This window comes from Saimiri boliviensis, chromosome 10 (assembly GCF_048565385.1).
Source record: "Saimiri boliviensis isolate mSaiBol1 chromosome 10, mSaiBol1.pri, whole genome shotgun sequence".
NCBI classification, from domain to species: domain Eukaryota; kingdom Metazoa; phylum Chordata; class Mammalia; order Primates; family Cebidae; genus Saimiri; species Saimiri boliviensis.
This window is the reverse complement of record NC_133458.1, coordinates 63,475,560-63,497,728: the sequence shown is the minus strand read 5'-3', so window position 1 is coordinate 63,497,728 and position 22,169 is coordinate 63,475,560. Positions and strand designations below refer to the sequence as shown.

At 38.8% G+C, this 22,169-nt stretch overlaps 1 protein-coding gene across 12 annotated transcripts in view; it reads left to right on the top strand.

The window, feature by feature from the left end:
- The first annotated feature begins 5,612 nt into the window (after positions 1 to 5,612).
- Positions 5,613 to 22,169, top strand: part of ELAPOR2 (endosome-lysosome associated apoptosis and autophagy regulator family member 2) — a 376,613-nt gene continuing 360,056 nt past the window's right edge. For 11 of the 12 annotated variants that reach the window (XR_012512086.1, XR_012512085.1, XR_012512091.1 and 8 more), the window contains exon 1: positions 5,613 to 5,978. Coding sequence is in view for 3 of the 12 variants with exons in the window: in XM_074379345.1 (XP_074235446.1) it covers positions 5,790 to 5,978 (189 nt within the window). In the remaining 9 variants the exon portion in view is untranslated. The remainder of the gene's footprint in view (positions 5,979 to 22,169) is intronic. The other variant, XM_010344917.3, reaches the window with a different exon arrangement.

Sequence of the window (22,169 nt, the reverse complement as noted above, 5' to 3'; positions counted from 1 at the left end):
CTCTCTCTCTCACTCTCTCACACACACATGCCCTATTTGTCCGTTTCTCTGAAGAACCCTGATTAATACAACATTCTTCTTGAATATTTCCACAACTTCTCATAGTAGGTTAAACTCTATATCCAAGTGAAATTTTTTCTCCTTTAAGTATAAGTAGTTTTGTTTTGATCCTTAAGGAAAATAGAGAGCAAGGGAGATACATCCCTCTGGTGAAAGCCTTTCATGGACTCAGAGAAAGCAACTCAAAACACCCTAATTTAGCCTTTCCTTGTATGACCCATTTTCCATTTTTTGAAATCATTCTCTTGCTTCCTTTAGAATCCTAGTTTTCCTCCTCAATTCTCCGTTCTTCTTTCCCTACAGTTATTTTAGATATGGTGACCAATCCACCTTTCTTGTTTTAAAATTGAACTGTATATTTTCTATAAAAAATTTGGAAGTACGGAGAAGTATAATAGAAAAAAATTATCCATACATTTTGTCCAGAAAACACCACATTTGCTAGTCAGCTGGCCTATTCTCAGTTTTAAAAATATGATTTTTAAAAACTAGTTAAGACCATATTCTATTTAATAATTTAAATGATATTTCAAGAAAATAGAAGAGGGTAGTAAAACTCTCTAAGGGGGTGAACCCTAGAATCTGGAACGAATCTAGAATCTGACTGCCTGTGTTTGAAACCCCACACTGTCTTTTCTGAGAAACTTGTGCCTTTATTTGCTCATCTGTACAATGTAGATAAGAGTACCTACCTCATAGGATTGTTTTTAAGGGTGAAATGAAGAAGTAGGTTTTAGAACAGTAATGGCATATATTAAGTACTAAATAAATGTTAGCTAATATAACTGCCATTCAACACTCACAACAAAACAATGCTACAGCGTTCATATTTGCTTCAGATACTTCTTCCTTTTCTCTTTCCCTTTCATTCTTTTTTCCTTTTGGACATAAAGTACTAATGATGCTGGTGAAGCCCCTTTTACCTTCCTTCCGAATCTCATTCTCCTTTCTTCTCCTTGAAGCAATCAGTATTCTGGAATTGGTTTGTCTCCTTCTGTCCATGTGTTTATAATTTTACTACATTGAACGTGTCAATTGTGTATAAATTTTATATCATGATTTCCACCCACTTAACTGAAAGCATTTTCACAAGTATTTCCCTGTCAGACACCTTTCATAAAGTAATTCTTTGTGTCAGGATGATATACCATTGAATAACATTATTTACTGTCCCTAGTCTTAAATATTTAGGTTTCATTTATTTTACAAAAAACATGGGTGGATATTTTGTCCTTGCATATTGTTCCTACATATTTGTATACATCTTTGATGATTTCTTCAGGTATAATTGATTGGCATCAAAGAATACAAACCCATTTTTAGTAATTTGTAATGATTATAAAAAGAATATGTAATTATGAAAAAATCGAAAACACAGAGTCTGTAAAAATGAAAGGAAAAACATCTGTTACACTCATATTAGAAGATAATCACTGCCAACAGTTTGGTGTATTTCCTTCTAGTGATATTCCTTCCATAAAGCACACTTAGACTCTTTCCCAAACCCCTGCACATCCTACTTGAGTATACATTATTTATTATTTTAAGTTTTTATTTCAATAATTTTGGGAGTACAAGTGGTTTTGATTACATGGATAAGTTCTTTAGTGGTGATATCTGAGATTTTAATGCACCAGTCACCTGAGGGGCGTATGTATATTGTACTCAATATACAGTATTTTATCCCTCAGCCTTTACCAGCCTCCCACCTTGAGTCTCCAAAGTCCATTATATCACTCTTTTTTTTTTTTTTTTTTTTTTTTTTTTTTTTTTTTTTTTTTGTGAGATGGAGTTTCGCTCTTGTTACTCAGGCTGGAGTGCAATGGCGTGATCTCAGCTCACCGCAACCTCCGCCTCCTGGGTTCAGGCAATTCTCCTGCCTCAGCCTCCCGAGTAGCTGGGACTACAGGCACGCGCCACCATGTCCAGCTAATTTTTTGTATTTTTAGTAGAGACGGGGTTTCACCATGTTGACCAGGATGGTCTCGATCTCTTGACCTCGTGATCCACCCACCTCGGCCTCCCACAGTGCTGGGATTACAGGCGTGAGCCACCGCGCCCAGCCAGCCATTATATCACTCTTATGGCTTTGTGGAGGATAGATGTTTATTAGGATTTGTTTCCAGCTTTTTACATTAACATATCATCACATTTCCTCAATTCATTTAGTATTCTCCAGCAAACATAACTTATAATACATACATAATCCTACCACATGAAGAAGTACAATATATTTAACCATTCCCCTATTTGGGGCACTTAGGTTATTTCATTTTTAATCATATTAAATGATAGTGAGTATTCTTGTACAGAAACTTTGTGCTTCTTACCTATTAGTTCCTTAAAATCCTAGAAGGAAAAATTACTGTGTTAAGGCATAAACATATTAAAGGTGGTTAATACATATTGCCAAATTATCCTCCAGAAATACATGTTCTCCTGAGTGTATAATCCACAGCATACATTTGCTAGAATATTTATCTCTTTGCTAATTTGATACAGAAAACAAGTTACATTGTTGTTTTCATTAACAGTTTAATATTAATTTTAAAAAGGCGGCTCACGCCTGTAATCCCAGCACTTTGGGAGGCTGAGTTGGATTATGAGGTCAGGAGTTTGAGACCAGCCTGGCCAAGATGGTGAAACCTCGTTTCTACTAAAAATACAAAAATCAGCTGGGTGCAGTGGTGGGTGCCTGTAATCCCAGGCACTCCGGAGGCTGAGGCAGGAGAATTGCTTGAACCTGGGAGGCAGAGGCTGTGCAGTGAGCTGAGATTGCACCATTGCTCTCTAGCCTGGGCGACAGAGCAAGACTCCATCTCAAAAGAAGAAAAAATGCTACTTGAATTCATTCAGATTGTTTTTTCTATTTTTTTTTTTTTTTTTGGTGCTTAAACAGTCTGTTAAAAATTGGGGTTATTTATACCACAAACTGATTTAAGTTAAAAAGAAAATAAAGTTATGTATGTAACAACATTTTGGCTGTGGCTTTTGTTGATACACCTTAGTTTTTTTTTTTTTACTTTTTTAACAAAGTTTGTTCAATTTTTAGGTATACGCTGCACAAATAAAGCGGAAAAGTGATTATTACCTAGTGATTGTAAGCTATTTAAACTCCTCCTTGCAAAAATTTCATTAGGAATTTTCTATTAAGGTTTTTTTTTTATGAAACTAGTTTTAAGAGTAAAGTTATTGGCCAGATAATCACAAACTTTGAATGATTCTATTATATCCTAAATTAACAGGTACACGGGGATCTTAGAGTTTTCTTGACATTTCCTTTCTCTGTCAGCCTGTATGCTGATTTTAATTATCCAAGGTCAAGATCTTTCTTATGGATGGGACAACTATGAGAAAATTATTTATTGAAAGTGGCAAATTGTCCCACTCCAGAAAATCTACAGTTGTCATTTGATCCAAGTGCATTGACTGGACAACTTTTCTTTTTATAAGGAAAGAAGCTGTTTTCAATGTAATAATCATGTTGTTAGTTCTTGGTCAGATGACAAAATTAATAACATAATTTCACTCCTATAAATTCATGTGAATTCAAGAACATGTAAAAAGGAAATAACAAAATAAGAAAGCATAGGCATCTGTATGGTTTTTGTGGAGATACACATACTTACTATATATAAAAAAGGAAGAAATCACAAAAGAAAATGTTGCTACATTTGAATACCTAAAGATGACAATCTTCTGCCAGAAAGGTTACCAGAAATACACTTAAAAGACTTTAAAAAAAGTGTTTCTAAATATATGATAAACATACACAAAGCTTATGAAGATTGCTTACAAATCAATAAAAAATGGAACTTCAATAAAATGGCTAACGTGAGCCAGTGAAAAATTCTCATACCCTGACATAAGAAGGAAAAATGCAAATAGCTAGATGTATATGAAAAATTACTAAATGTCACTAATGATAAAAATTCATTTAAAAATAACATTTTTCTCTTCTCTCAAAATGATAAATAAGTATTATAATCTAGAGTGATGTGAAGTAAATACTCATAAACTACTGGTAGCAATTGCTACAGATTTTTTGTAAGGAATTTGTATGCTATTCATCAAAAACTAAAAATGCACACACCACGTGATCCAATGGTTTCACTGCTAGAAAGATATCATTAAAGATTTAAAGATATGCACACATATTATGTTCCAAGAGCATTTCTTCCAGAATTATTAATAACACTGAATACTTAATGCCTAATAGTAAATTACATACATCTAAAGAGTAGAAAATATTATACAGTTATTAAAGTTGTGTTGTTAGAAACTTTAATGACTTGAGAAACTATTTGTGTTGTTAAAGAAAAGCAGGTTACAAATTATTATTCCAGTACTCACACAGTTAAAAAAAACAGGAAATTCCTCAACATGTTAGTTAATATCATTAACGGTGTCCTCTCTGGGTGGTAGGATCTCTACTTATTTTTATATTCTTTCTGATACGTTTCAATATTTTCCAAAGTGTTTATAATATTTATTATGATAATCAGAATATAGGTGTGATACACATGCATATGTGTATACACACGCGTATACAGAGAGACTTTCATGTGGAAATTTTGTTAAAAATACATTAGAGATAGTGCCACAGACAAATGTGCCACAGGCTAACTTATAATGAGTAGGTCAGGTGGATTTGTCCAGGTATTCAATTATCAGAAATTTGGATTCTTCTTTTGAAAAAGACGGTAAGTCTCCCATTTATAAAACCTTAGATCAAGAAGGGATCTTCAGCTTCCTGCCACTGAGGAAGTCCTTACGTCCGTCTTGTTGACCAGTGGGTGCCCATCACCTAGTTCAGTATGTTTTTGAATGAAAGAAACAACGAAGAGCACCCCAATCATTGTGCAGATGGAGAAACTGTTTCCTCCAGAAAACACAGGGCTTAATGCCCAATGTTACACATCTCCATGAAATAACACCAATAGCAGCAATAATTATGGTTACTACTACTACCAACACATGTCACCTACTGTGTGCCAGGCACTCTTCCAAGTGCTTTATGTACATCAGCTTAATCCTCATAATAATCATATGTGGTGGGAATTATTTTCATCAACTAAGTGAGAAAACTGAATCACCCACTACGTCTAAACCTCAGTCCTCTTTCTTCCCCGCCATTTCATGCACACCCTAATCACCTAGACATTCGATCTGACGCTAGCCAGCATGGATCCTTACAAGGGATGTTCCCAGGGCGCATCTGCGTGTTTGTGTGCAGTGAGGAAAGTCGGGAGCTTTTTAAAGACCCGCCGCCAGAAAACAACGTCCTGATGTCCTGTATTTACTCTGGCTTCATGCCGGGGGCGCCCCTCCCGTGGGCCACTGGGACCCGAGAGGGGCGACTCTGCGGGGTCCCCGGCCTCTCTCGCCCTCTAGCGCGTGGCGAGCGGCGCGCAGCCCCCAGGACCCGCCGGGCTGGGCCGCAGCCCCCGCCCGCGCCACCTGCTCCCCGGCTCCCGCGTCCCCGCCCCGCGTCCCGCCCCCGCGCCGCGCCCGCGCCCGCGCCCCGCGGTCCCTCCCTCCGGCGTGACGGGAGCACCGGCGCCGGCTGCCCGAGCCGCGAGCGCGTCGGAGCTGTCAGCAGGCGGACGGGCAGGGGGCGAGGGAGCGGCGAGCCGAGCGCACAGCCCTCGCGGCCCGGTAGCCGGAGCTGCCGCCGCGCCCCGGGAAGGCTGCCGGGCCGCCCGCCCGCCGACCGCGGCGGGACGAAGATGCTGCTCAGCGCCCGGGGGCCGGTACGGGGCAGGGGCCGGGGGCGGCCGGCGGAGGCTCCTCGCCGCGGGCGCTCGGCGCCCTGGAGCCCCGCCTGGATTTGCTGCTGGGCGCTCGCCGGCTGCCAGGCGGCCTGGGCTGGGGACCTGCCCTCCGCCTCCGGCCGCCCGCTTCCTCCTTGCCGGGAGGTGAGCCGCACCTGGTCCTCTACCTGGAGTTTGCGGGGGGAGGGAGCGGAAGATGAAAGCTGAGCGCGGTGCCTGTTTATTTGTGTTTGCCATCCCCTTTTCCTTTGCTTGGAGTACAGGGGCTTTCGTTTGCTTCGAGGTGTGAAGTTGCCCGCCCCGGTAGCTGGCCCGGAGAGGGTGTGTGGCTTTGCCGTCTCTCGGGGGATGCTTTTCTGTCGGCGCTCGTGTGTTTTGGTGGCTCTGCAGGACTTTGCGGCGCCCTTTTTGGAGAGCCAGGTTGGAGGACCTGGGGTCAAGAGAAAGATTTCAGGAAGGGGAGGAGACTGGGGAAGCCCCGCCAGTGGGGTTTGGAGAACCATCTCATCACAGCTTTTCCAGAGAGCCAGACACAGACACCGGAGGATTTCCCGCTCCTCCTCCCCCGTCCCCACTCCCGTCTCTACAGACGCCTTCGTCCCACTCGCCTGCCCTCAGCTTCCTGATAAGGCCCTGGGGATTTGCTAAGCTAGTGTGTGGTGTCACTTGGCATCCTTCTGACAAACTGTGGATTTGAATTTGGAAAAAAAAGAAAGAGTATATACTTGGTAGAGAAGAGGCAGGTTGATGATGTAGAAAATTAGAAAAGACAGCGAATAAAGCACCTTTTGGGAGGTGCTTTATTACCTAGCTGAAGTGTTGCCGCGGTGTATTTTATAGCTTGAGATTATTGTTGATTTACAGCCAAAAAGGATAAACTATGGGTAATGAGATTTTTCTCTGGCTTTTAGAAGAACGAGACAGTGTGTGAAAAATTTACAGGGGGTGCCATTGGTACTTGTATTGGGTGTTTATCCTTCCATTTAGTGTTCCAGAAAGTGCATCCTCTTAATGAAAATCAATGAGGGGAAGGAAAGCAACATTTCTGACCTACTTTGTGTTGGGAGGATATATGGAATGGATAGGAATCAGGGCGATGGGTCATTTTAATTAATGTAGCAAAAATAGGTTAGCCAATAGCCCCTCTGGGAAGAAAGGCCAGACCCTTTTCTTTGTGTACGTTGCTATAACTTCTGGATTTTATTGTGGCTTGAATGACAGAGTATCTGTGTTCTAGACATCATTCATCATCTATGGATTTTCATCCTTCTCTCCTGCAGTACAGGTCCCAGGACAGACTGAAATGAAAGAGAATCGAATCAAAGGCTTGTGTGCAAACAGACAGCAGTGTTGTAATTGGGGAAATCAGGGCAAGATCTCAACAAACAGCTGTGTTTAATTTCGGAGCTTTTTCGTGTAATGAGCTTAATCTGTATTCTACAACTTTACCTATCACCTGGGAATAATCCAGTCTTCCAGGTTTCCACAGAAAGCTGCTTCTTGGACATCTCAGATTTAACAGTTGTGACAAGATAAACTTTATCCTCCAGCTCCCAATTCCTAATATTCAGAATGTATTTTTCTAAACCGAAAAGTCTTAAGTTTTTTGTACATTGATTGTTAATTATGAAAATCTGCTTGACATAGGTGACGGTTAGGGCCAGTAAAGGTGATGCCTTTGGTCTCCACAACTAGACTACTCTTTTAGATGAACACATGCCCTACACATGTATACCTAGAAAGAAGAGTCTGCATCCTAAAACGAAGATTGCAGAGAGATGACAGAAGGTTCAGGAAGGCTGTGTTCACTTAATCACAGGTTCTTATTGCATTGGTGTTAGAAATTGCATGTGACTCATCCTTTGAGGTCTGAAGTTTACATTTTCCATCTGAAAAATGGGAATAAATAATATAGATAGGAGGATGCTATTGAGCCTGCTTTTGGCTGTATGTTTTTAGACATGGTAATGCACAGATCCATTTATGTTCTTCCTGATGACTGACAAGTAAGAGGACCTACTGGGAGTTAGAGTTTCCTTGGACATAGTAGAGGCCAAGTGATCTCCTAAGGGTTGAGTCTATTTAATATCTGATCTACCCAGAGGAGCTAAGGTACAGAATTGGTCATAGTTTTTCTCCATTTTATAGAGAGGAAAGTGGGGAGGGCACGTTATTTTCAGGCTTTGAAGGTAAGAGAATGTTTGTGCCGGGGGTGAGGAAAGGGTATCCTCTTGAGCTCAGCCCTTTCCTCTGAATACACTTTTTGGATTGTGGGCTAAACACCTGTGAATAAAGACACAGTTAACGTAACTACTCTTTGTTTACTCCTGCTCATTTTTTGCTTTCCCCTTTTTATTAATATTAAAGGAGGTGAATGTCACAAAGGACAGACTCTGCGGTGGGGAACAGAGTGAGGACAGTTAAATTGAGGGTTTTTCAGGCTGGAAGCTAAAACCAACTTTCAGTATGAGAGATTGTTGCATATAGAAGAAGCTGTAGGCCAATTTGAACCTCATTTTCCCCCAGTAGTTCGTGTCACTCTCATTTATCAATATTTTTAAAGAAGTAGTCACGTTTAACAAAGTTGTATAGACTCTGATTTTATTTGCGTGGTTTTAGAGGAAAGCAACTAAAGGAAGAGAAGCACAGAGAACTGGCCTGGCAGTCATCCAGTTATAATTGCCTGAGTTCAGGAAAAAGGTCCTTCAAAAACTGGGCTACGGGTAGAAGTTACATTTAGATTTTTGCAGAGGATTGGACTCTGGGGCGAAACTCATAAAATACAGTTTCCTTTGTCAAAGTCTTTGGATTATGGAGTCTAAAGGGGGAGACCAATGATGGTGTTGGAATGTCCAGCTGGTGATCAGATCAGCAGTGTGGAAGCACAGGCACAAACAGGAAGCAATCGTTTGGGAGACAGAAATAAAAGGAAAGTCAGTGTGCCAGCAGACGAAGCACAGGAATAGGATGTGACTTTGGTAAATGGTATTCAAAGGGAAAAAAGGATGCCTGGACATCAGAAAGTATAGAATTCCTCAGGTTTTTGTATGGAGTGAACTTATAAAAGGTAAATATTCTTTGGGTTTCTTGGCCTGTGTTTCATTTGTAAAATGTTATTAATAAAACATGGCTAATTATTTGTATTATGAGGATGAAATGAAATTAATATAAGATAAAGGAGAAATATTAAGTGTGAGGGTTGATTATTGCTAAATTAGTAGAGCTAGATCCTGATATTTTGGGGAGTCTACAGTGAGATTCCAGAGGTTCCTAGAATAGGCCCATCCAAGACTTGGCATGAAATGTCTTACTCATTAAATAATAGGACTTAATGGGGCTGCCAGAGCAAAAAAAATAGAAAGGCCAACAGACAATTCAGGGTTGCAGTAAAGTACCAGAAGGTAGAAGAGTGCACGAGAGTAAAAAGAACAGAACTAATTGGATTATGTCTGTATTATTTATATTTAGTAAATTAGACCACAAAATAGCTGATTCTTAGTTCACTGTTCTAAAATCTTGCATAATACAATTCTACTGTTCTCTCTGACTACTGAATGATGACTTTCGCTAACAGTTTCTGTTCCACGTTCGGTTTATACTATGTGCTAGGCAAAATGTCAGATGTGAAATTAGTGATTTAAGGAATATAATTTAAATGGATAAGGATGAAAGAGATATGTAAACAAACATTACAATTAAGTGATTTGGAACCATGAAAGAAGCAAGGGGCTGTCATATCTACTGGGGAGGATCAGAAAACGCCATATGGAGGAAGTGAATGAGACTTAATTCATAAGTAGGAATTTGCCAAGCAGACAAGGGTCAGATGTGAGTGTAGGCTAGTTTGGGGGAAAGACATTTCAGGTGTAGAGCACAGATTGAAAAAGGGCAGAAACATGAAACAGCACTGTATTATACTTGGTTATAACTGGAGTACAGTGTGCAATGAGAAGCTTAGTGAGAGATGAATCTGAAAGGCAGACAGGAGCCTATCATAAGCGACATTATATCACACTAAGAAGCTGGTCTTTATGTGGTAGGCAATCGGAAGCAATAGTAGGATTTCAAAAAGAGGACTAGTATGCTTTACATAGAATTGGCAGTGAGTAGATGTGGAGGGTGAGAGAATGAAATGTTCTAACTTGATTAGAGGATGGTGCCTCTTAACCTCCCTGAGAAGAAATGTGAATAATGTGGGATAAGGAGTTTGGTTCTTTCTGGAGGGAGTGACTCTATGTAGAGTTGTTCAGGCAGTTAGGTATTAGGCCCAGTTCCTCAGGGGGCATGCTGTGGGCCGGTGTGATGACCTGGGAATCACTTCAGTGAAAGGCATGGTTGAAATTACTGGATTGATTGAGATCATCCAGGGAGTGAGAACAAAGAGGGCTAAAGATAGGAGTTGGGTTTTAGCTACGTGACAGGGCACAGAAACTGAGTTCACAAAGGAGACATGTAGCAATGGCTGGTATAGGAGAAATGTGACAGTGTGGAACTGTGGGAAAAAAAAAAAACTGTTGAAGAAGATAGGGCTCATTGTGTGTCAGTAGCCCAGAGAAATCCAAACAGATGACAACTGAAGAGGGAAGATTGAATTTTGCAATTAGGTCACTGGTACTCAGCACCAGAGTGGTTCCCGTGGGATGGAGGAGGTGGGTTGTGTGTTCACTGGGAGGTGAGATGGTGGTGATGGAGTAGAATTGTGTTATAGTGCCTTCCTAGTTTGGGTAAGCTATTGGGTCTTCAAAATCCGTATCAATCACAAGACCCATAATGGTCGTGTTTTTTGTTTCAGAACTTGATGGGCACAGTTGAGAAACATCCTTTGTGTAGGAGTCCCTGAAGGTCATGGGCTATGTGTGAAGTTGTGCGAGGTTTTAAATTCACACTGTTACTGAAGGACTTAGGACTCAACCTCTGTTTTCAAGCAGTTAACATAATTAATCTTGCCTGTTAGTGCCTATGGAGGTGAATTTTCCATTTCAAGTTCTTGTGCTTAGAATCATTTTTCATGTTTTAGGCAAATGAGAGCAAGTATTCACACCATCAATATTTACAATGTAAAACCAAGAGTTGACAGATCTGTGAAGTGTCATATTTTAGCACAAGGGATGGAAATAGCAGAGCATAGTATGGAGTGGCACGTTTTCCTATCACAGTGTCTTCTTCAGCAGTGTCTTGCATCTTATAATAAATCTTTATTGTCAGGAAACACCAGCCACATTTTGGTTGCTTTTCTTTTCTCTTGAAGAAACCATGGGTTATTGTCTTTCCTTTTGCCTTTCATCATTTGTATTCTGTGAAATATTTCAATATTCAACATATATTTATCATGTAGTTATATAGTAGGTATTAACAGTAAATGGATGAGCAAAACACAGGCCTCTGCTCCATGGAGCTTTGTAATCTCAGGAGGGTAGTTTTAAAACAAACCCACACATCATGTAATTACATTTGCCATAAGCACTATAATGGAAAATTTCTGTGTTCAGTGAGAGTGAATAGCCATCCTAGTTAGGGTCTGAGGGCAGCTGGATTACCAGGAAAAGAAGTTTAAGGTAAGATCCAAAGGTCCAGTAGGAGTTAGTTGGATGCAGGTTGGGGGTAATGGTGAGAGAACATCTCTGACGGAAGAAACCTCCTGACCTAGATCCATCTCTATATCCTATCCTTTTCTGGGCTAGTAAAAACAAAGGATCTTTTCTCTTCTCTGAATTATAGTCACAGCCTATTGTTTACTATCAGACACATACATGCTATCCTACAACTGTTTTGCACATACAGGACCCCCCCCATATAGAGGGGTGAGTTGTGCTCTCAACAAGGGTACCCAGCTAAAGGGGTAAGAGCAAGAATGCATCCATTCCTCAGCATGCTCAGCTATATGTTGTGGCACAGGTCCGCATTTGCCTGGCAAAAAGGATACCTTTTTCCAGTTCATATACCCAGAGGGTGTCATTATTTTCTAAATCACACAAAGGTACCATTTGTTTTACCAGAGGCTTTGAATACACAAATGTTTTGTTTCCCCTAGTACATGATATGTTCATGGAGGGCAGGGATTATATCATCTTATTAGCCAGCAGTAATATCTTTTCATTTAAGGCTCTTTAGGGGTTTTAAAAATGAGTAAGATGTGTCTTTTTCTCTGGGAGGACTAATTACTGCCTTAAAAATATAGTAATTGAATAGTTTCTGCTTTTTCAGTTATAAACAGGAATTGATCTTTATTAATCTTAACATCTCCTCTTGGTTGTGCCAGATTTAAGACTCTGAAATAAAAACCTAGTGGTCAGCTCAGGCAAGGTGGCCCACACCTGCAATCTCAACACTTTGGAAGGCCAAGACAGGCAAATCGCTTGAACCAAGGAATTTGAGACCATCCTCAGCAACATAACAAGACCCTGTCTCTACAAAAAATACAAAAATTAGCTGGGCATGGTGGTGTGGGCCTGTAATCCCAGTTACTTGGGATGCTGAGGTGGGAGAATCGATCGAGCCTGGGAGGTTGAGGCTGTAGGGAGCCATGCTTGTGCCACTGTACTCCAGCCTGAGTGACAGAATGAGACTGTGTCTCAAAAAACAAAACAAACTCAGTGATCAGAATATACTGAAGTTGATTCTCAAATCAATTTACAACTCTGGAGTTGAAAGTACATTTATTACCCTTATTCAAAGTGTTGCTTCTATAGGCTCTTTTCTCTAGATTAGGAGTCCACAAAGTGAGATCCTAGGACCAGCAGTGTCAAGGTTACTTAGGAATTTGTTAGAAATGTAAGTGTTTGGTCCCTGCCCACAACCTGCTAAAACAGAAACCCTGAGATTGAAGCCCAGCAAGAACCACTGCACTCAGTATAAAGAAGGGAATTGATATGGTTTGCCTGTGTCCCTACCCAAATATATTGAATTCCCATGTGTTACTTGGGAGGGACCTGGTAGGAGTTAACTGAATCATGGGGGCCGTCTTTCCCATGCTGTTCTTGTGATAGTGAATAAGTTTTAAGAGATCTGATGGTTTCATAATGGGGGGTTTCCCTGCACAAGATCTCTTCTCTCATCTGCTACCATGTGAGACATGCCTTTTACCTTCCACTATGATTGTGAGGCCTCCCTAGCCATATGAAACTGTAGGTCCATTAAACCTCTTTCTCTTGTAAATCGCCCAGTCTTAGGTCTGTCTTTATCAGCAGTGTGAAAACAGACTAAGACAGGAATATAGTTTAGTTGCCTAAAATCCAGGGACCTGTTTCATTGCTAAAATTCCCTAAACTGTCACCCTAGTTTACTTCCTGCCTCTGCAGGGTGTCTTAGAAACTCCTTAAATAATCACATCAAATGGACCATGAGATCCTCTCATTACCATGAAGTGTACCAGCAAACATTTCTTAATTATCTCCTATATGTTAGGAATTATGCAAGATGCTGGTGATAAAACAGGATGTGGAGAATATTGTCGTAATTCTCCAGGAGGTTATAGCCTGATAGAAGACACAAATATAGAAATTAATAAGTACCTTTCTCTGAGATTGACATTGAAATAGAAAAGCATGGTAATATTAAGAGAGTATGGTTAGCCTTCATGGTAAATGTTTTCCAATGTTTGCTATTTACAGGGGAATGATGTTTACATTTTGCTCCAACTGCTAAATAGTGTCTTGTTACAGTACAAGCAGTACTGAAGGTAATTAAAGAGTCTAGTTCAAATGTGAGCCCTGCCACTGGTTTATGTGACCTTGAACAAATCATCCCCTTTAAATCTTTCCTTGTCTGAAAATGGAGATAGTAAAGTCTGTCTTATCTATGTTAGAATTGCTGTGAGTTCAAGCTAGTGCATTTGAAAGTGCTTTATGAATTCTGATGCAGTGGCCAATATTAGTTATTGTTCTCGTAAGTGAAGAACAGTGTTTCTCAGGGGATGGACTGAAGTATGAAAGACCTGGGATATGGATAGGCAAATTTGTTTACTTATAAAAGTATTTTATAGGAGTACCTTTTCTAACTATAAAAGTTACACGTTATGAAACATTGGACCCAGATGATTGTTCTGTCATTATTGAAACTTACTTGGCTTCAAGCACCCCACACTTTCTTCGTTTTTCGCTTAATCCACTGTAATCCCTTTTAGTTTTCAACAGTTTCTCTTGACATCTTGACATTGCCATGTTCTAGCGATTTATTCTTGGCCCTCCTGTCTTTTCTGTCATCCTCACACTCTTGGTGATGTCAGGAGTCTCTCGGCTTTAAATACTACCTACACATAGATAGCTCCCAAATTTACATCTCCTTTGTGGACTGTCCCCTGGAATCCTATCAGGCATAGCCTTGATGCCATCACTTGTATAAGTACCTTAAATCTGACATGTCCCAAAATGAACTCCTGACATTTTCCCCAAACCTATTCCTTGAATAGTTTTCTCTATTTCATTTAATGGCAGTTCCTTCTTCTGGTTGCTCATGTCTAGAACTCTGGAATCTCCACTGACATCTTTTCTCCTACATCCTACTTCCATCCTATCAGCAAATATTCATCACAATAGCTGAATCAGAACTTCTAATCTCTTCTCCTGTAATTTCTGGGCCATGCCACCAGTAGACATGATGGCCCCTTGCTTCTTTTATGGCTCCAAATCACTTAATTGCAATGTTTGTTTACATATCTGTCTCATCATTATCCATTTAAATTATATTCCTTAAATTACTAATTTCACATCTGACATTTTGCCTAGCACATAGTATAAACTGAAGGTGGAACAGAAACTGTTAGCAAAAGTCATCATTCAGTAGAGTCAGAGAGAACAGTAGAATTGCATTATGCAAGATTTTAGAACAGTGAACTAAGAATCAGCTATTTTGTGGTCTAATTTACTAAATATAAATAATACAGACATAATCCAATTAGTTCTGTTCTTTTTACTCTCGTGCACTCTTCTACCTTCTGGTACCTTACTGCAACCCTGAATTGTCTGTTGGCCTTTCTATTTTTTTGCTCTGGCAGCCCCATTAAGTCCTATTATTTAATGAGTAAGACATTTCATGCCAAGTCTTGGATGGGCCCATTCTAGCAACCTCTGGAGTCTCACTGTAGACTCCCCAAAATATTGTACCTGGACTATCACTGTAACTTCCCATCTTTATATATGTGTGCGTCTATATATATATATATACATATATATATATATATACACATATGTATGTATGTGTGTATATAATTGCACTTTAGGTTCTGAGATACATGTGCAGAACATGCAGGATTGTTGCATAGTTATATACATGGCAATGTGGTTTGCTGCCTCCATCGCCCTGTTACTTATATCTGGCATTTCTCCCCATGTTATCCCTTCCCAACCATGTAAAAGTGCAGCTCAGAGATAGCATTAAACTGTATGTTAAAACTGTTATCCTTGTACTTAACATCCTTCTAAGGCTTCATTAATACAAGGCTATATCAGGCCATTATTGCATTGCTGTAAAGAAATACCTGAGATTGGGTACCATATAAAGAAAAGACATTTAATTGGCTCACAGTTCTATAGGCTTTACAGGAAGCACAGAGTTGGCAGCTGCTGGGCTTCTAGGGAGGCCTCAGGAAGCCTACAGTCATGGCAGAAGGAAGGCAAAGGGGGAGTAGGGACATCACATGGTAAAAGCAGAAGCAAGAGAGAGTGGAGGGGGAGGTACCACGTATTTTTAGATGACCAGATCTTGATCTGAGAATTCACTATTGCAAAGACAGCACCAAACTATAAGCAATCTGTCCCCATGATTCAGACACCTCCCAGCAGGCACCATCTTCAGCCCTGGGTATTAAAATTCAGCATGAGATTTAGGTGGTGACAAATATGCAGACTATATCAAAGGTCCAACCTAATCTGACCTCCACAAAGCCTCTAATGTCACCTCTTATTACCTTCCCTGTTTTAGTTTATTTTGGGCTTCTGTAACAGAATACCACAGACTGGGCGATTTATAATGAACAAAAATTTATTTGGCTCCAGGTTCAGGAGGTAGGGAAGTCCAAGATCCAGGTGAGGGCCTCCTTGCTCTGCCATACCATGGCAAAAGGCCAAGGGCAAGAAAGAGACAGAGAACAAGCACAAGAGGGGGCCTCAACTCCATTTCATATGGAGCCTATTCCTGGAGTAAGGCCATCAGTCATTTAAGAGGATGGATCCCTCATGAACCAACACCTCACATTAGGCCCCACCTCCCAAAATCACCACATTTGGGATAAAGTTTCTAACATATCAACCTTCAGGGACACATTCAAACCATAGAACTCCTCATGTTTTATTTTACTTCAGCCAGCCCAATCTCCTTGTTCTTTCTAAAATGTGTTATGTATGCTACTTTCTCAAGGCCTCTGTACTGAGTCTTTCCCCACCTTGAACTCTCTTCCTTCAGGTACTTACTTGGCTTTGACCCTCATGCACTTCAAGTTTCTACTCAATTGTCATTTTGTTGATAAGGGTTTCCCTGGCTACTTATTTAAAATTCCCTTCCTCTCAATCTTCATTTCAGTCTTTTGTTTTACTCTACAGCACTTTCAGCATCCATAATAACATATATTTTAATCATTTATTTTGTTTGTATGACTTCACATTCCCTCAATAAATTGTAATCCCTGTACAGATAATATTTTTCTTTTTAAAAATACACTACTATATCCCTAGCACCTTGAACAGTACCTGAAATGTAGTAGTATTCAATAAATGCTTGTTAAGTAAATGTGTAATTTTAATCTTGGGCACATAGGCTGTTTTGAATTTTCTCTTGTGTATTAATCAAAACAGTGTTATAATCAATGTTATAATGAAAAACAATGTAAAACACTGTCCAAATTTTTAATTAGTTGAGATGATTACTTGTAGCAGAAAAGTTAGGTTGAAAGACATGAATGTATACCTTGGCCAGCACTGAAAATTGTTAAGATGATTACTAATTTGATGGCGAAAAATGCTATTTCATTGGCACAATTGACATTTAAACATTTTCTAATTTTTAATTTTTGTGAGTACATAGTAGGTATACATATGGAGTACATGAGATGTTTTGATACAGGCATGCAATGTAAAACAATCACATCATGGAGAATGGATTATCTGTCCATTCAAGCATTTATCCTTTGTGTTGCAATTAAGTTATACTCCTTCAATTATTTAAAAACTTACAATTAAGTTACTATTTACTATAGTCACACTGTTGGCTATCAAATAATTGGTCTTATTTATTTTTTCTATTTTATGTATTGATTAATTATCTCCATCTCCCTCCAAACCTCCTCCCTTCCTGCCACCCTTCCCAGACTCTGGTAACCATTCTTCTACTCTCTCTATGAGTTCAATTGTTTTGATTTTTAGATAGACAAATAAATGGAAACGTGATATATGTCTTTCTGTGCCTGGCTTATTTCACTTAACATAATGACCTCCAGTTCTATCCATGTTGTTGCAAATGACAGAATCTCATTCTTTTTTATAGCTGAATAGTACTGCATTGTGTATATGTACCCCACCTTCTTTATTCATTCATCTCTTGATGGACGCTTAGGTTGACTCCAAATCTTTGCTGTTGTGAAGAGTTGTGCAACAAATGTCAGAGTGTAGATATCTCTTGGATATACTGATTTCCTTTCTTTTGCATACATAACCAGCAGTGGGATTGCTGGTTTATGTAGTACCTCTAGTTTTGTGAGGGAACCTCATGCTTTTCTCCACAGTGGTTGCACTGATTTACATTCCCACCAACTGTGTAGAAGGATTCCCTTTTCTCTACATTCTCGCTAGCATTTGTTATTGCCTGTCTTTTTAATTGGGGTGAGATGATATTGTAGTTTTGATTTGCATTTCTCTGATGACTGGTGATATTGAACATCTTTTCATTTGCCTGTTTGCCACATGTATGCCTTCTTTTGAAAAATATCTGTTCAAATCTTTTACCCATTTTTTGACCAGATTATTAGATTTTTTTCCTACAGAGTTGTTTGAGCTCCTTATATATTCTGGTTATTAATCCCTTGTCAGATGCAAATATTTTATCCCATCCTGTGGGTTATCTCTTCACTTTTTTAATTGTTTCCTTTGCTATGCAGAAGATTTTTAACTGGATGTGATCCCATTTGTCCATTTTTGCTTTGGTTGCCTGTGCTTCTGTTGTATTACTTAAGAAATTTTTGCCCAGATCAGTGTCCTGGAGATTTTCCCAGTGTTGTCTTTTAGTAGTTTCATAGTTCAAAGTCATAGATTTAAGTCTTTAATCCCATTTTGATTTGATTTTTGTGTACAGGGAGAGATCAAGGTCCAGTTTCATTCTTGTGCATATGGATATCTAGTTTTTTCCAGCATCATTTATTGAAAGACTGTCCTTTCCCCCGTGTATATTTTTGGTGCCTTTGTCAAAAAATGAGTTCACTGTAGGTGTTTGGATTTGTTTCTGGGTTCTCTATTCTGTTTCATTGGTCTGTGTGTCTGTTTTTATGCCAGTACCATGCTGTTTTAATTACTGTATCTCTGTAGTATAATTTGAAGTCAGGTAATTTGATTCCTCCGGTTTTGTTCTTTCTGCTTAGGATAGTGTATTAGTTCTTTTTCAACCAGCTATAAAGAATTGCCCAAGACTGGGTAATTTATAAAGGAAAAAGGTTTAATTGACTAATAGTTCCACATGGCTGGGGAGGCCTCAGGAAACTTACAATCATGGCAGAAGATGAAGGGGAAATAAACACCTTTACAAGGCAGCAGGAGAGATGAGAGTGAAGGAGGAACTTCCAAACACTTATAAACCCATCAGATCTCATGAGAACTCACTCACTATCATGAGAACGACATGGGGGAAACTGCTCCCATGATCCAATCACCTCCCTCCCTCGACAGGTAGAGATTATAATTTGAAATGAGATTGGAGTGGGGACACAGAATCAAACTGTATCAGATAACTTTGGCTATTCTGGATCTTTCGTGGTTTCATATAAATTTTAGTATTGTTTTTGATTTCTTTGAAGAATTTCCTAGGTATTTTGATAGGGATTGCATTGAATCTGTAGATTGCTTTGGGCAGTATGGACATTTAAACAATACTGATTATTCCAATTCATAAACATGGAATATTTTCCCATTTTTTGGTGGCTCTTGAATTTCTTTCATCAGTGTGCTACAGTTCTCGTTATAGAGATTTTCTAGTTAAGTTGATTCTAGTTAAGTTGATTCTTCTCTAGTTAAGTTGATTCTTAGGTATTTTATTCATGGCTATTGTAAATGAGATTACTTTTTAAAATTTCTTTTTTGGAGTGTTCACTGTTGACGTACAGAAATGTGACTGATTTTTGTATATTGATTTCTGTATCCTGCAACTTTGCTAAACTCATCAATTCTGTTTTTTGGTGGAGTCTTTAGGTGTTTCCCATATAAGATCATCTCATCTGCAAACAAGGTTAACTTGACTTCTTCTATTCCAATTTGGATACCCTTTCATTCACTCTTTCTCTTATCTGATTACTTTAGCTAGGATTTCCAGTACTATGTTGAATAACATTGGTGACGGTGGGCATCCTTGTCATGTTCCAGATCTTACAGGAAAGGCTTTCAGGTTTTCCCCATTTGGCATGACACTAATTGTTGTTCTGTTGCATATGGCTTTTATTATGCTGAGGTATGTTACTTCTATACTCAGTTTTTTGATTTTTTTAATCATAAAGGGGTATTGAATTTTCTTAAATGCTTTTCAGCATCAATTGAAATGATCTTGTGCCTTTTATCCTTCATTCTGTTGATAGAATGTATCACATTGATTTATTTGTGTATTTTGAATTATCCTTGCATACTAGGGGTAAATCTCATTTGGTCATGAGGAGTGATCCTTCTAATGTGTTGTTGAATTCAGTTTGCTAGTATTTTGTTGAGGATTTTGCATCAATATTCATTAGAGACACTGGCCTGTAGTTTTTTTTTTTTTATGTGTCTGTCTGATTTTGGTATTAGGGTATTACTAGCCTTGTAGAATGAGTTTGAAAGTATTCTCTCTTCTTGTATTTTCAGAATAGCTTGAGTAGGATTGGTATTAGTTCTTCTTGAAATGTTTGGTAGGATTCAGCAGTGAGGCCATTGGTTCCCAGGCTTTTATTTATTGTGAGGCTTTTTATCATGGTTTTGATCTCATTGATACTGGTCTGTTCAGGTTTTGGACTTCTTCCTGATTTAGTCTAGGTAGGTTGTATGCATCTAGGGATTTGTCCATTTCTTCTAGGTTTTCCAGTTTGTTGGCACATAGTTGCTCATAGTAGCCTCCAATGATACTTTGAATTTCTGTAATATCAATTATAATGTCTTCTTTTTCATTTCTGATTTTATTTGTATCTTTTTTTCTTAGTCTAGCTAAAGTTTTGTCAGTTCTGTTTAACTTTTCAAAAAACCAACTTTTTGCTTCACTGATCTTTTGTATTTTCTTCATTTCATTTATTTCTGCTGTGATTTTTATTTCTTTTCTACTAATTTTGGGTTTGGTTTGCTCTTGCTTTTCTAGTTCATTAAGATGCATCATTAGATGGTTTATTTGAAGTCTATTTTTGATGTAGGCACTGATAGCTATAAAATTCTCTCTTACTGCTGCTTTTGCTGTATCCCATAAGTTTTGGTATGTTGTGTGTCCATTATCATTTGTTTCAAGGAATTTTTCAATTTTCTTCTCAATTTCTTCATTGAGCCACTGGTCATTCAAGAACATATTGTTTAATTTTCATGTATTTGTATAGTTTCCAAAATTCCCCTTGTTATTAATTTCTAGTTTTATTCCACTGTGGTCAGAGAAACTGCTTGATATTGTTTCAGTCTTTTGAAAGTATTAAGACTTATTTTGTGACCTAATGTGCATTTCTTTTCTCTTTTTTTAAAAATTTTACTTTAGGTGTATACTATACCTGGCATTTCTCCCCATGTTATCCCTCCCCACCCTCTCCACTCCTCGCGGTCCCTCCCCTACCCCCCCAACTGCCTCCAATGTTTCTTTAATTACTTATGAAGATCGGTATTTTTCATGTCACTTAGCTTTTTGTATTTCATTTTTTTGTGAGATTTCCTATTTAGGTGCTTTTATCATTATGTATACAAGCTCTTAGTATAATAAGGATAACGTGTATACATTGAAATTATATTTCCCTAGACTTTTTAAAAAATTAGTGTGTTTTGAGATACATAATACCCAGAAAAAGCAATTATTTACTCCATAAAAACGTATACAGAATTACTTTCCTTAACATATCAAACAGTAATACATTTTAATTTCCAAAAAAGAATGTTTGGTACATAGCACCTTATTAATTTATTACAATACATGAAGGCTTTCAGGGGTTTGGCTGAGAAAAATATGGAAGCAGCTACAAAGTAACCAAGAATTCTTGTGCTTGCATTGGTATTCTTTGTTCCAAGGCTGTGGTTTAGCTATCTCAAGACATTTTTCATTCTCTGTTACTTCTTTTTCAGTTGCCATTTATATGTTTATTTGCTTATCTAGCATGTATTTCTCTCACAGGAAAAAATCATACAACCTCACAGGGTTGTATAGAAGCACAGAGAAGGGACAACTAAATCAGACTAAAAGATCTCTGGTCTCAGAGAAAGTGATGTTTCAGCTGAGTTTGGAAGGATTTATAGAAATGCTTTATGGGATGCACAGAGACCACCACATCTCAGTTAAAGAAAATAACCTGTATAACATGAAAGAGGAATCACGTAATATTATAATTTTAAGGGCCAGCTTGAAGGACATCTGGGTGGTGGTGACAGAAGGTGGCAGAGACTGAAGGTCTAGTGAGGCAAGCTATGAAGTGCTATTAACATCAAATTAGATTATTCTTTTGGCAAGTGAAGGAACATAAAAGGGAAAACATATTGGATGCAGGAAGATCAGTTAGGAGACGCTCCCATGGGGAGAAAATAACAGAACGAAGCACACGACAGTATGAATGGAGAGGGAGAGAATAGATGGATTTGACAGCTGTTAAAGAGATCCTATTTTCAGGAATCTGCAACTGAGTGATACATTTCAGTCTACCATGACTTATAAGTTTTTGGTCTAAGTAGATGCTGCTGTCTTTTATTGAAATAAAAAAATTGGATAAGGAAAAGGAAGAGGCAGAGGCTGGGGGAAAAATAGGATGAATTCAGCATTGGACATCCTGAGTTTATAGTGTCCCAGGCACACACAAACCGTGTTCTCCTGAAGATAGGTGGATGTACAGGAGTGCAGCTGAAAGACAACTTGGAAGCCATGAATATATAAGATAATTGAAGCCATTGATGTTGATCAGATCACTTAGACTCTGAGCCTATAGCAAGAGCACTGTGTTGC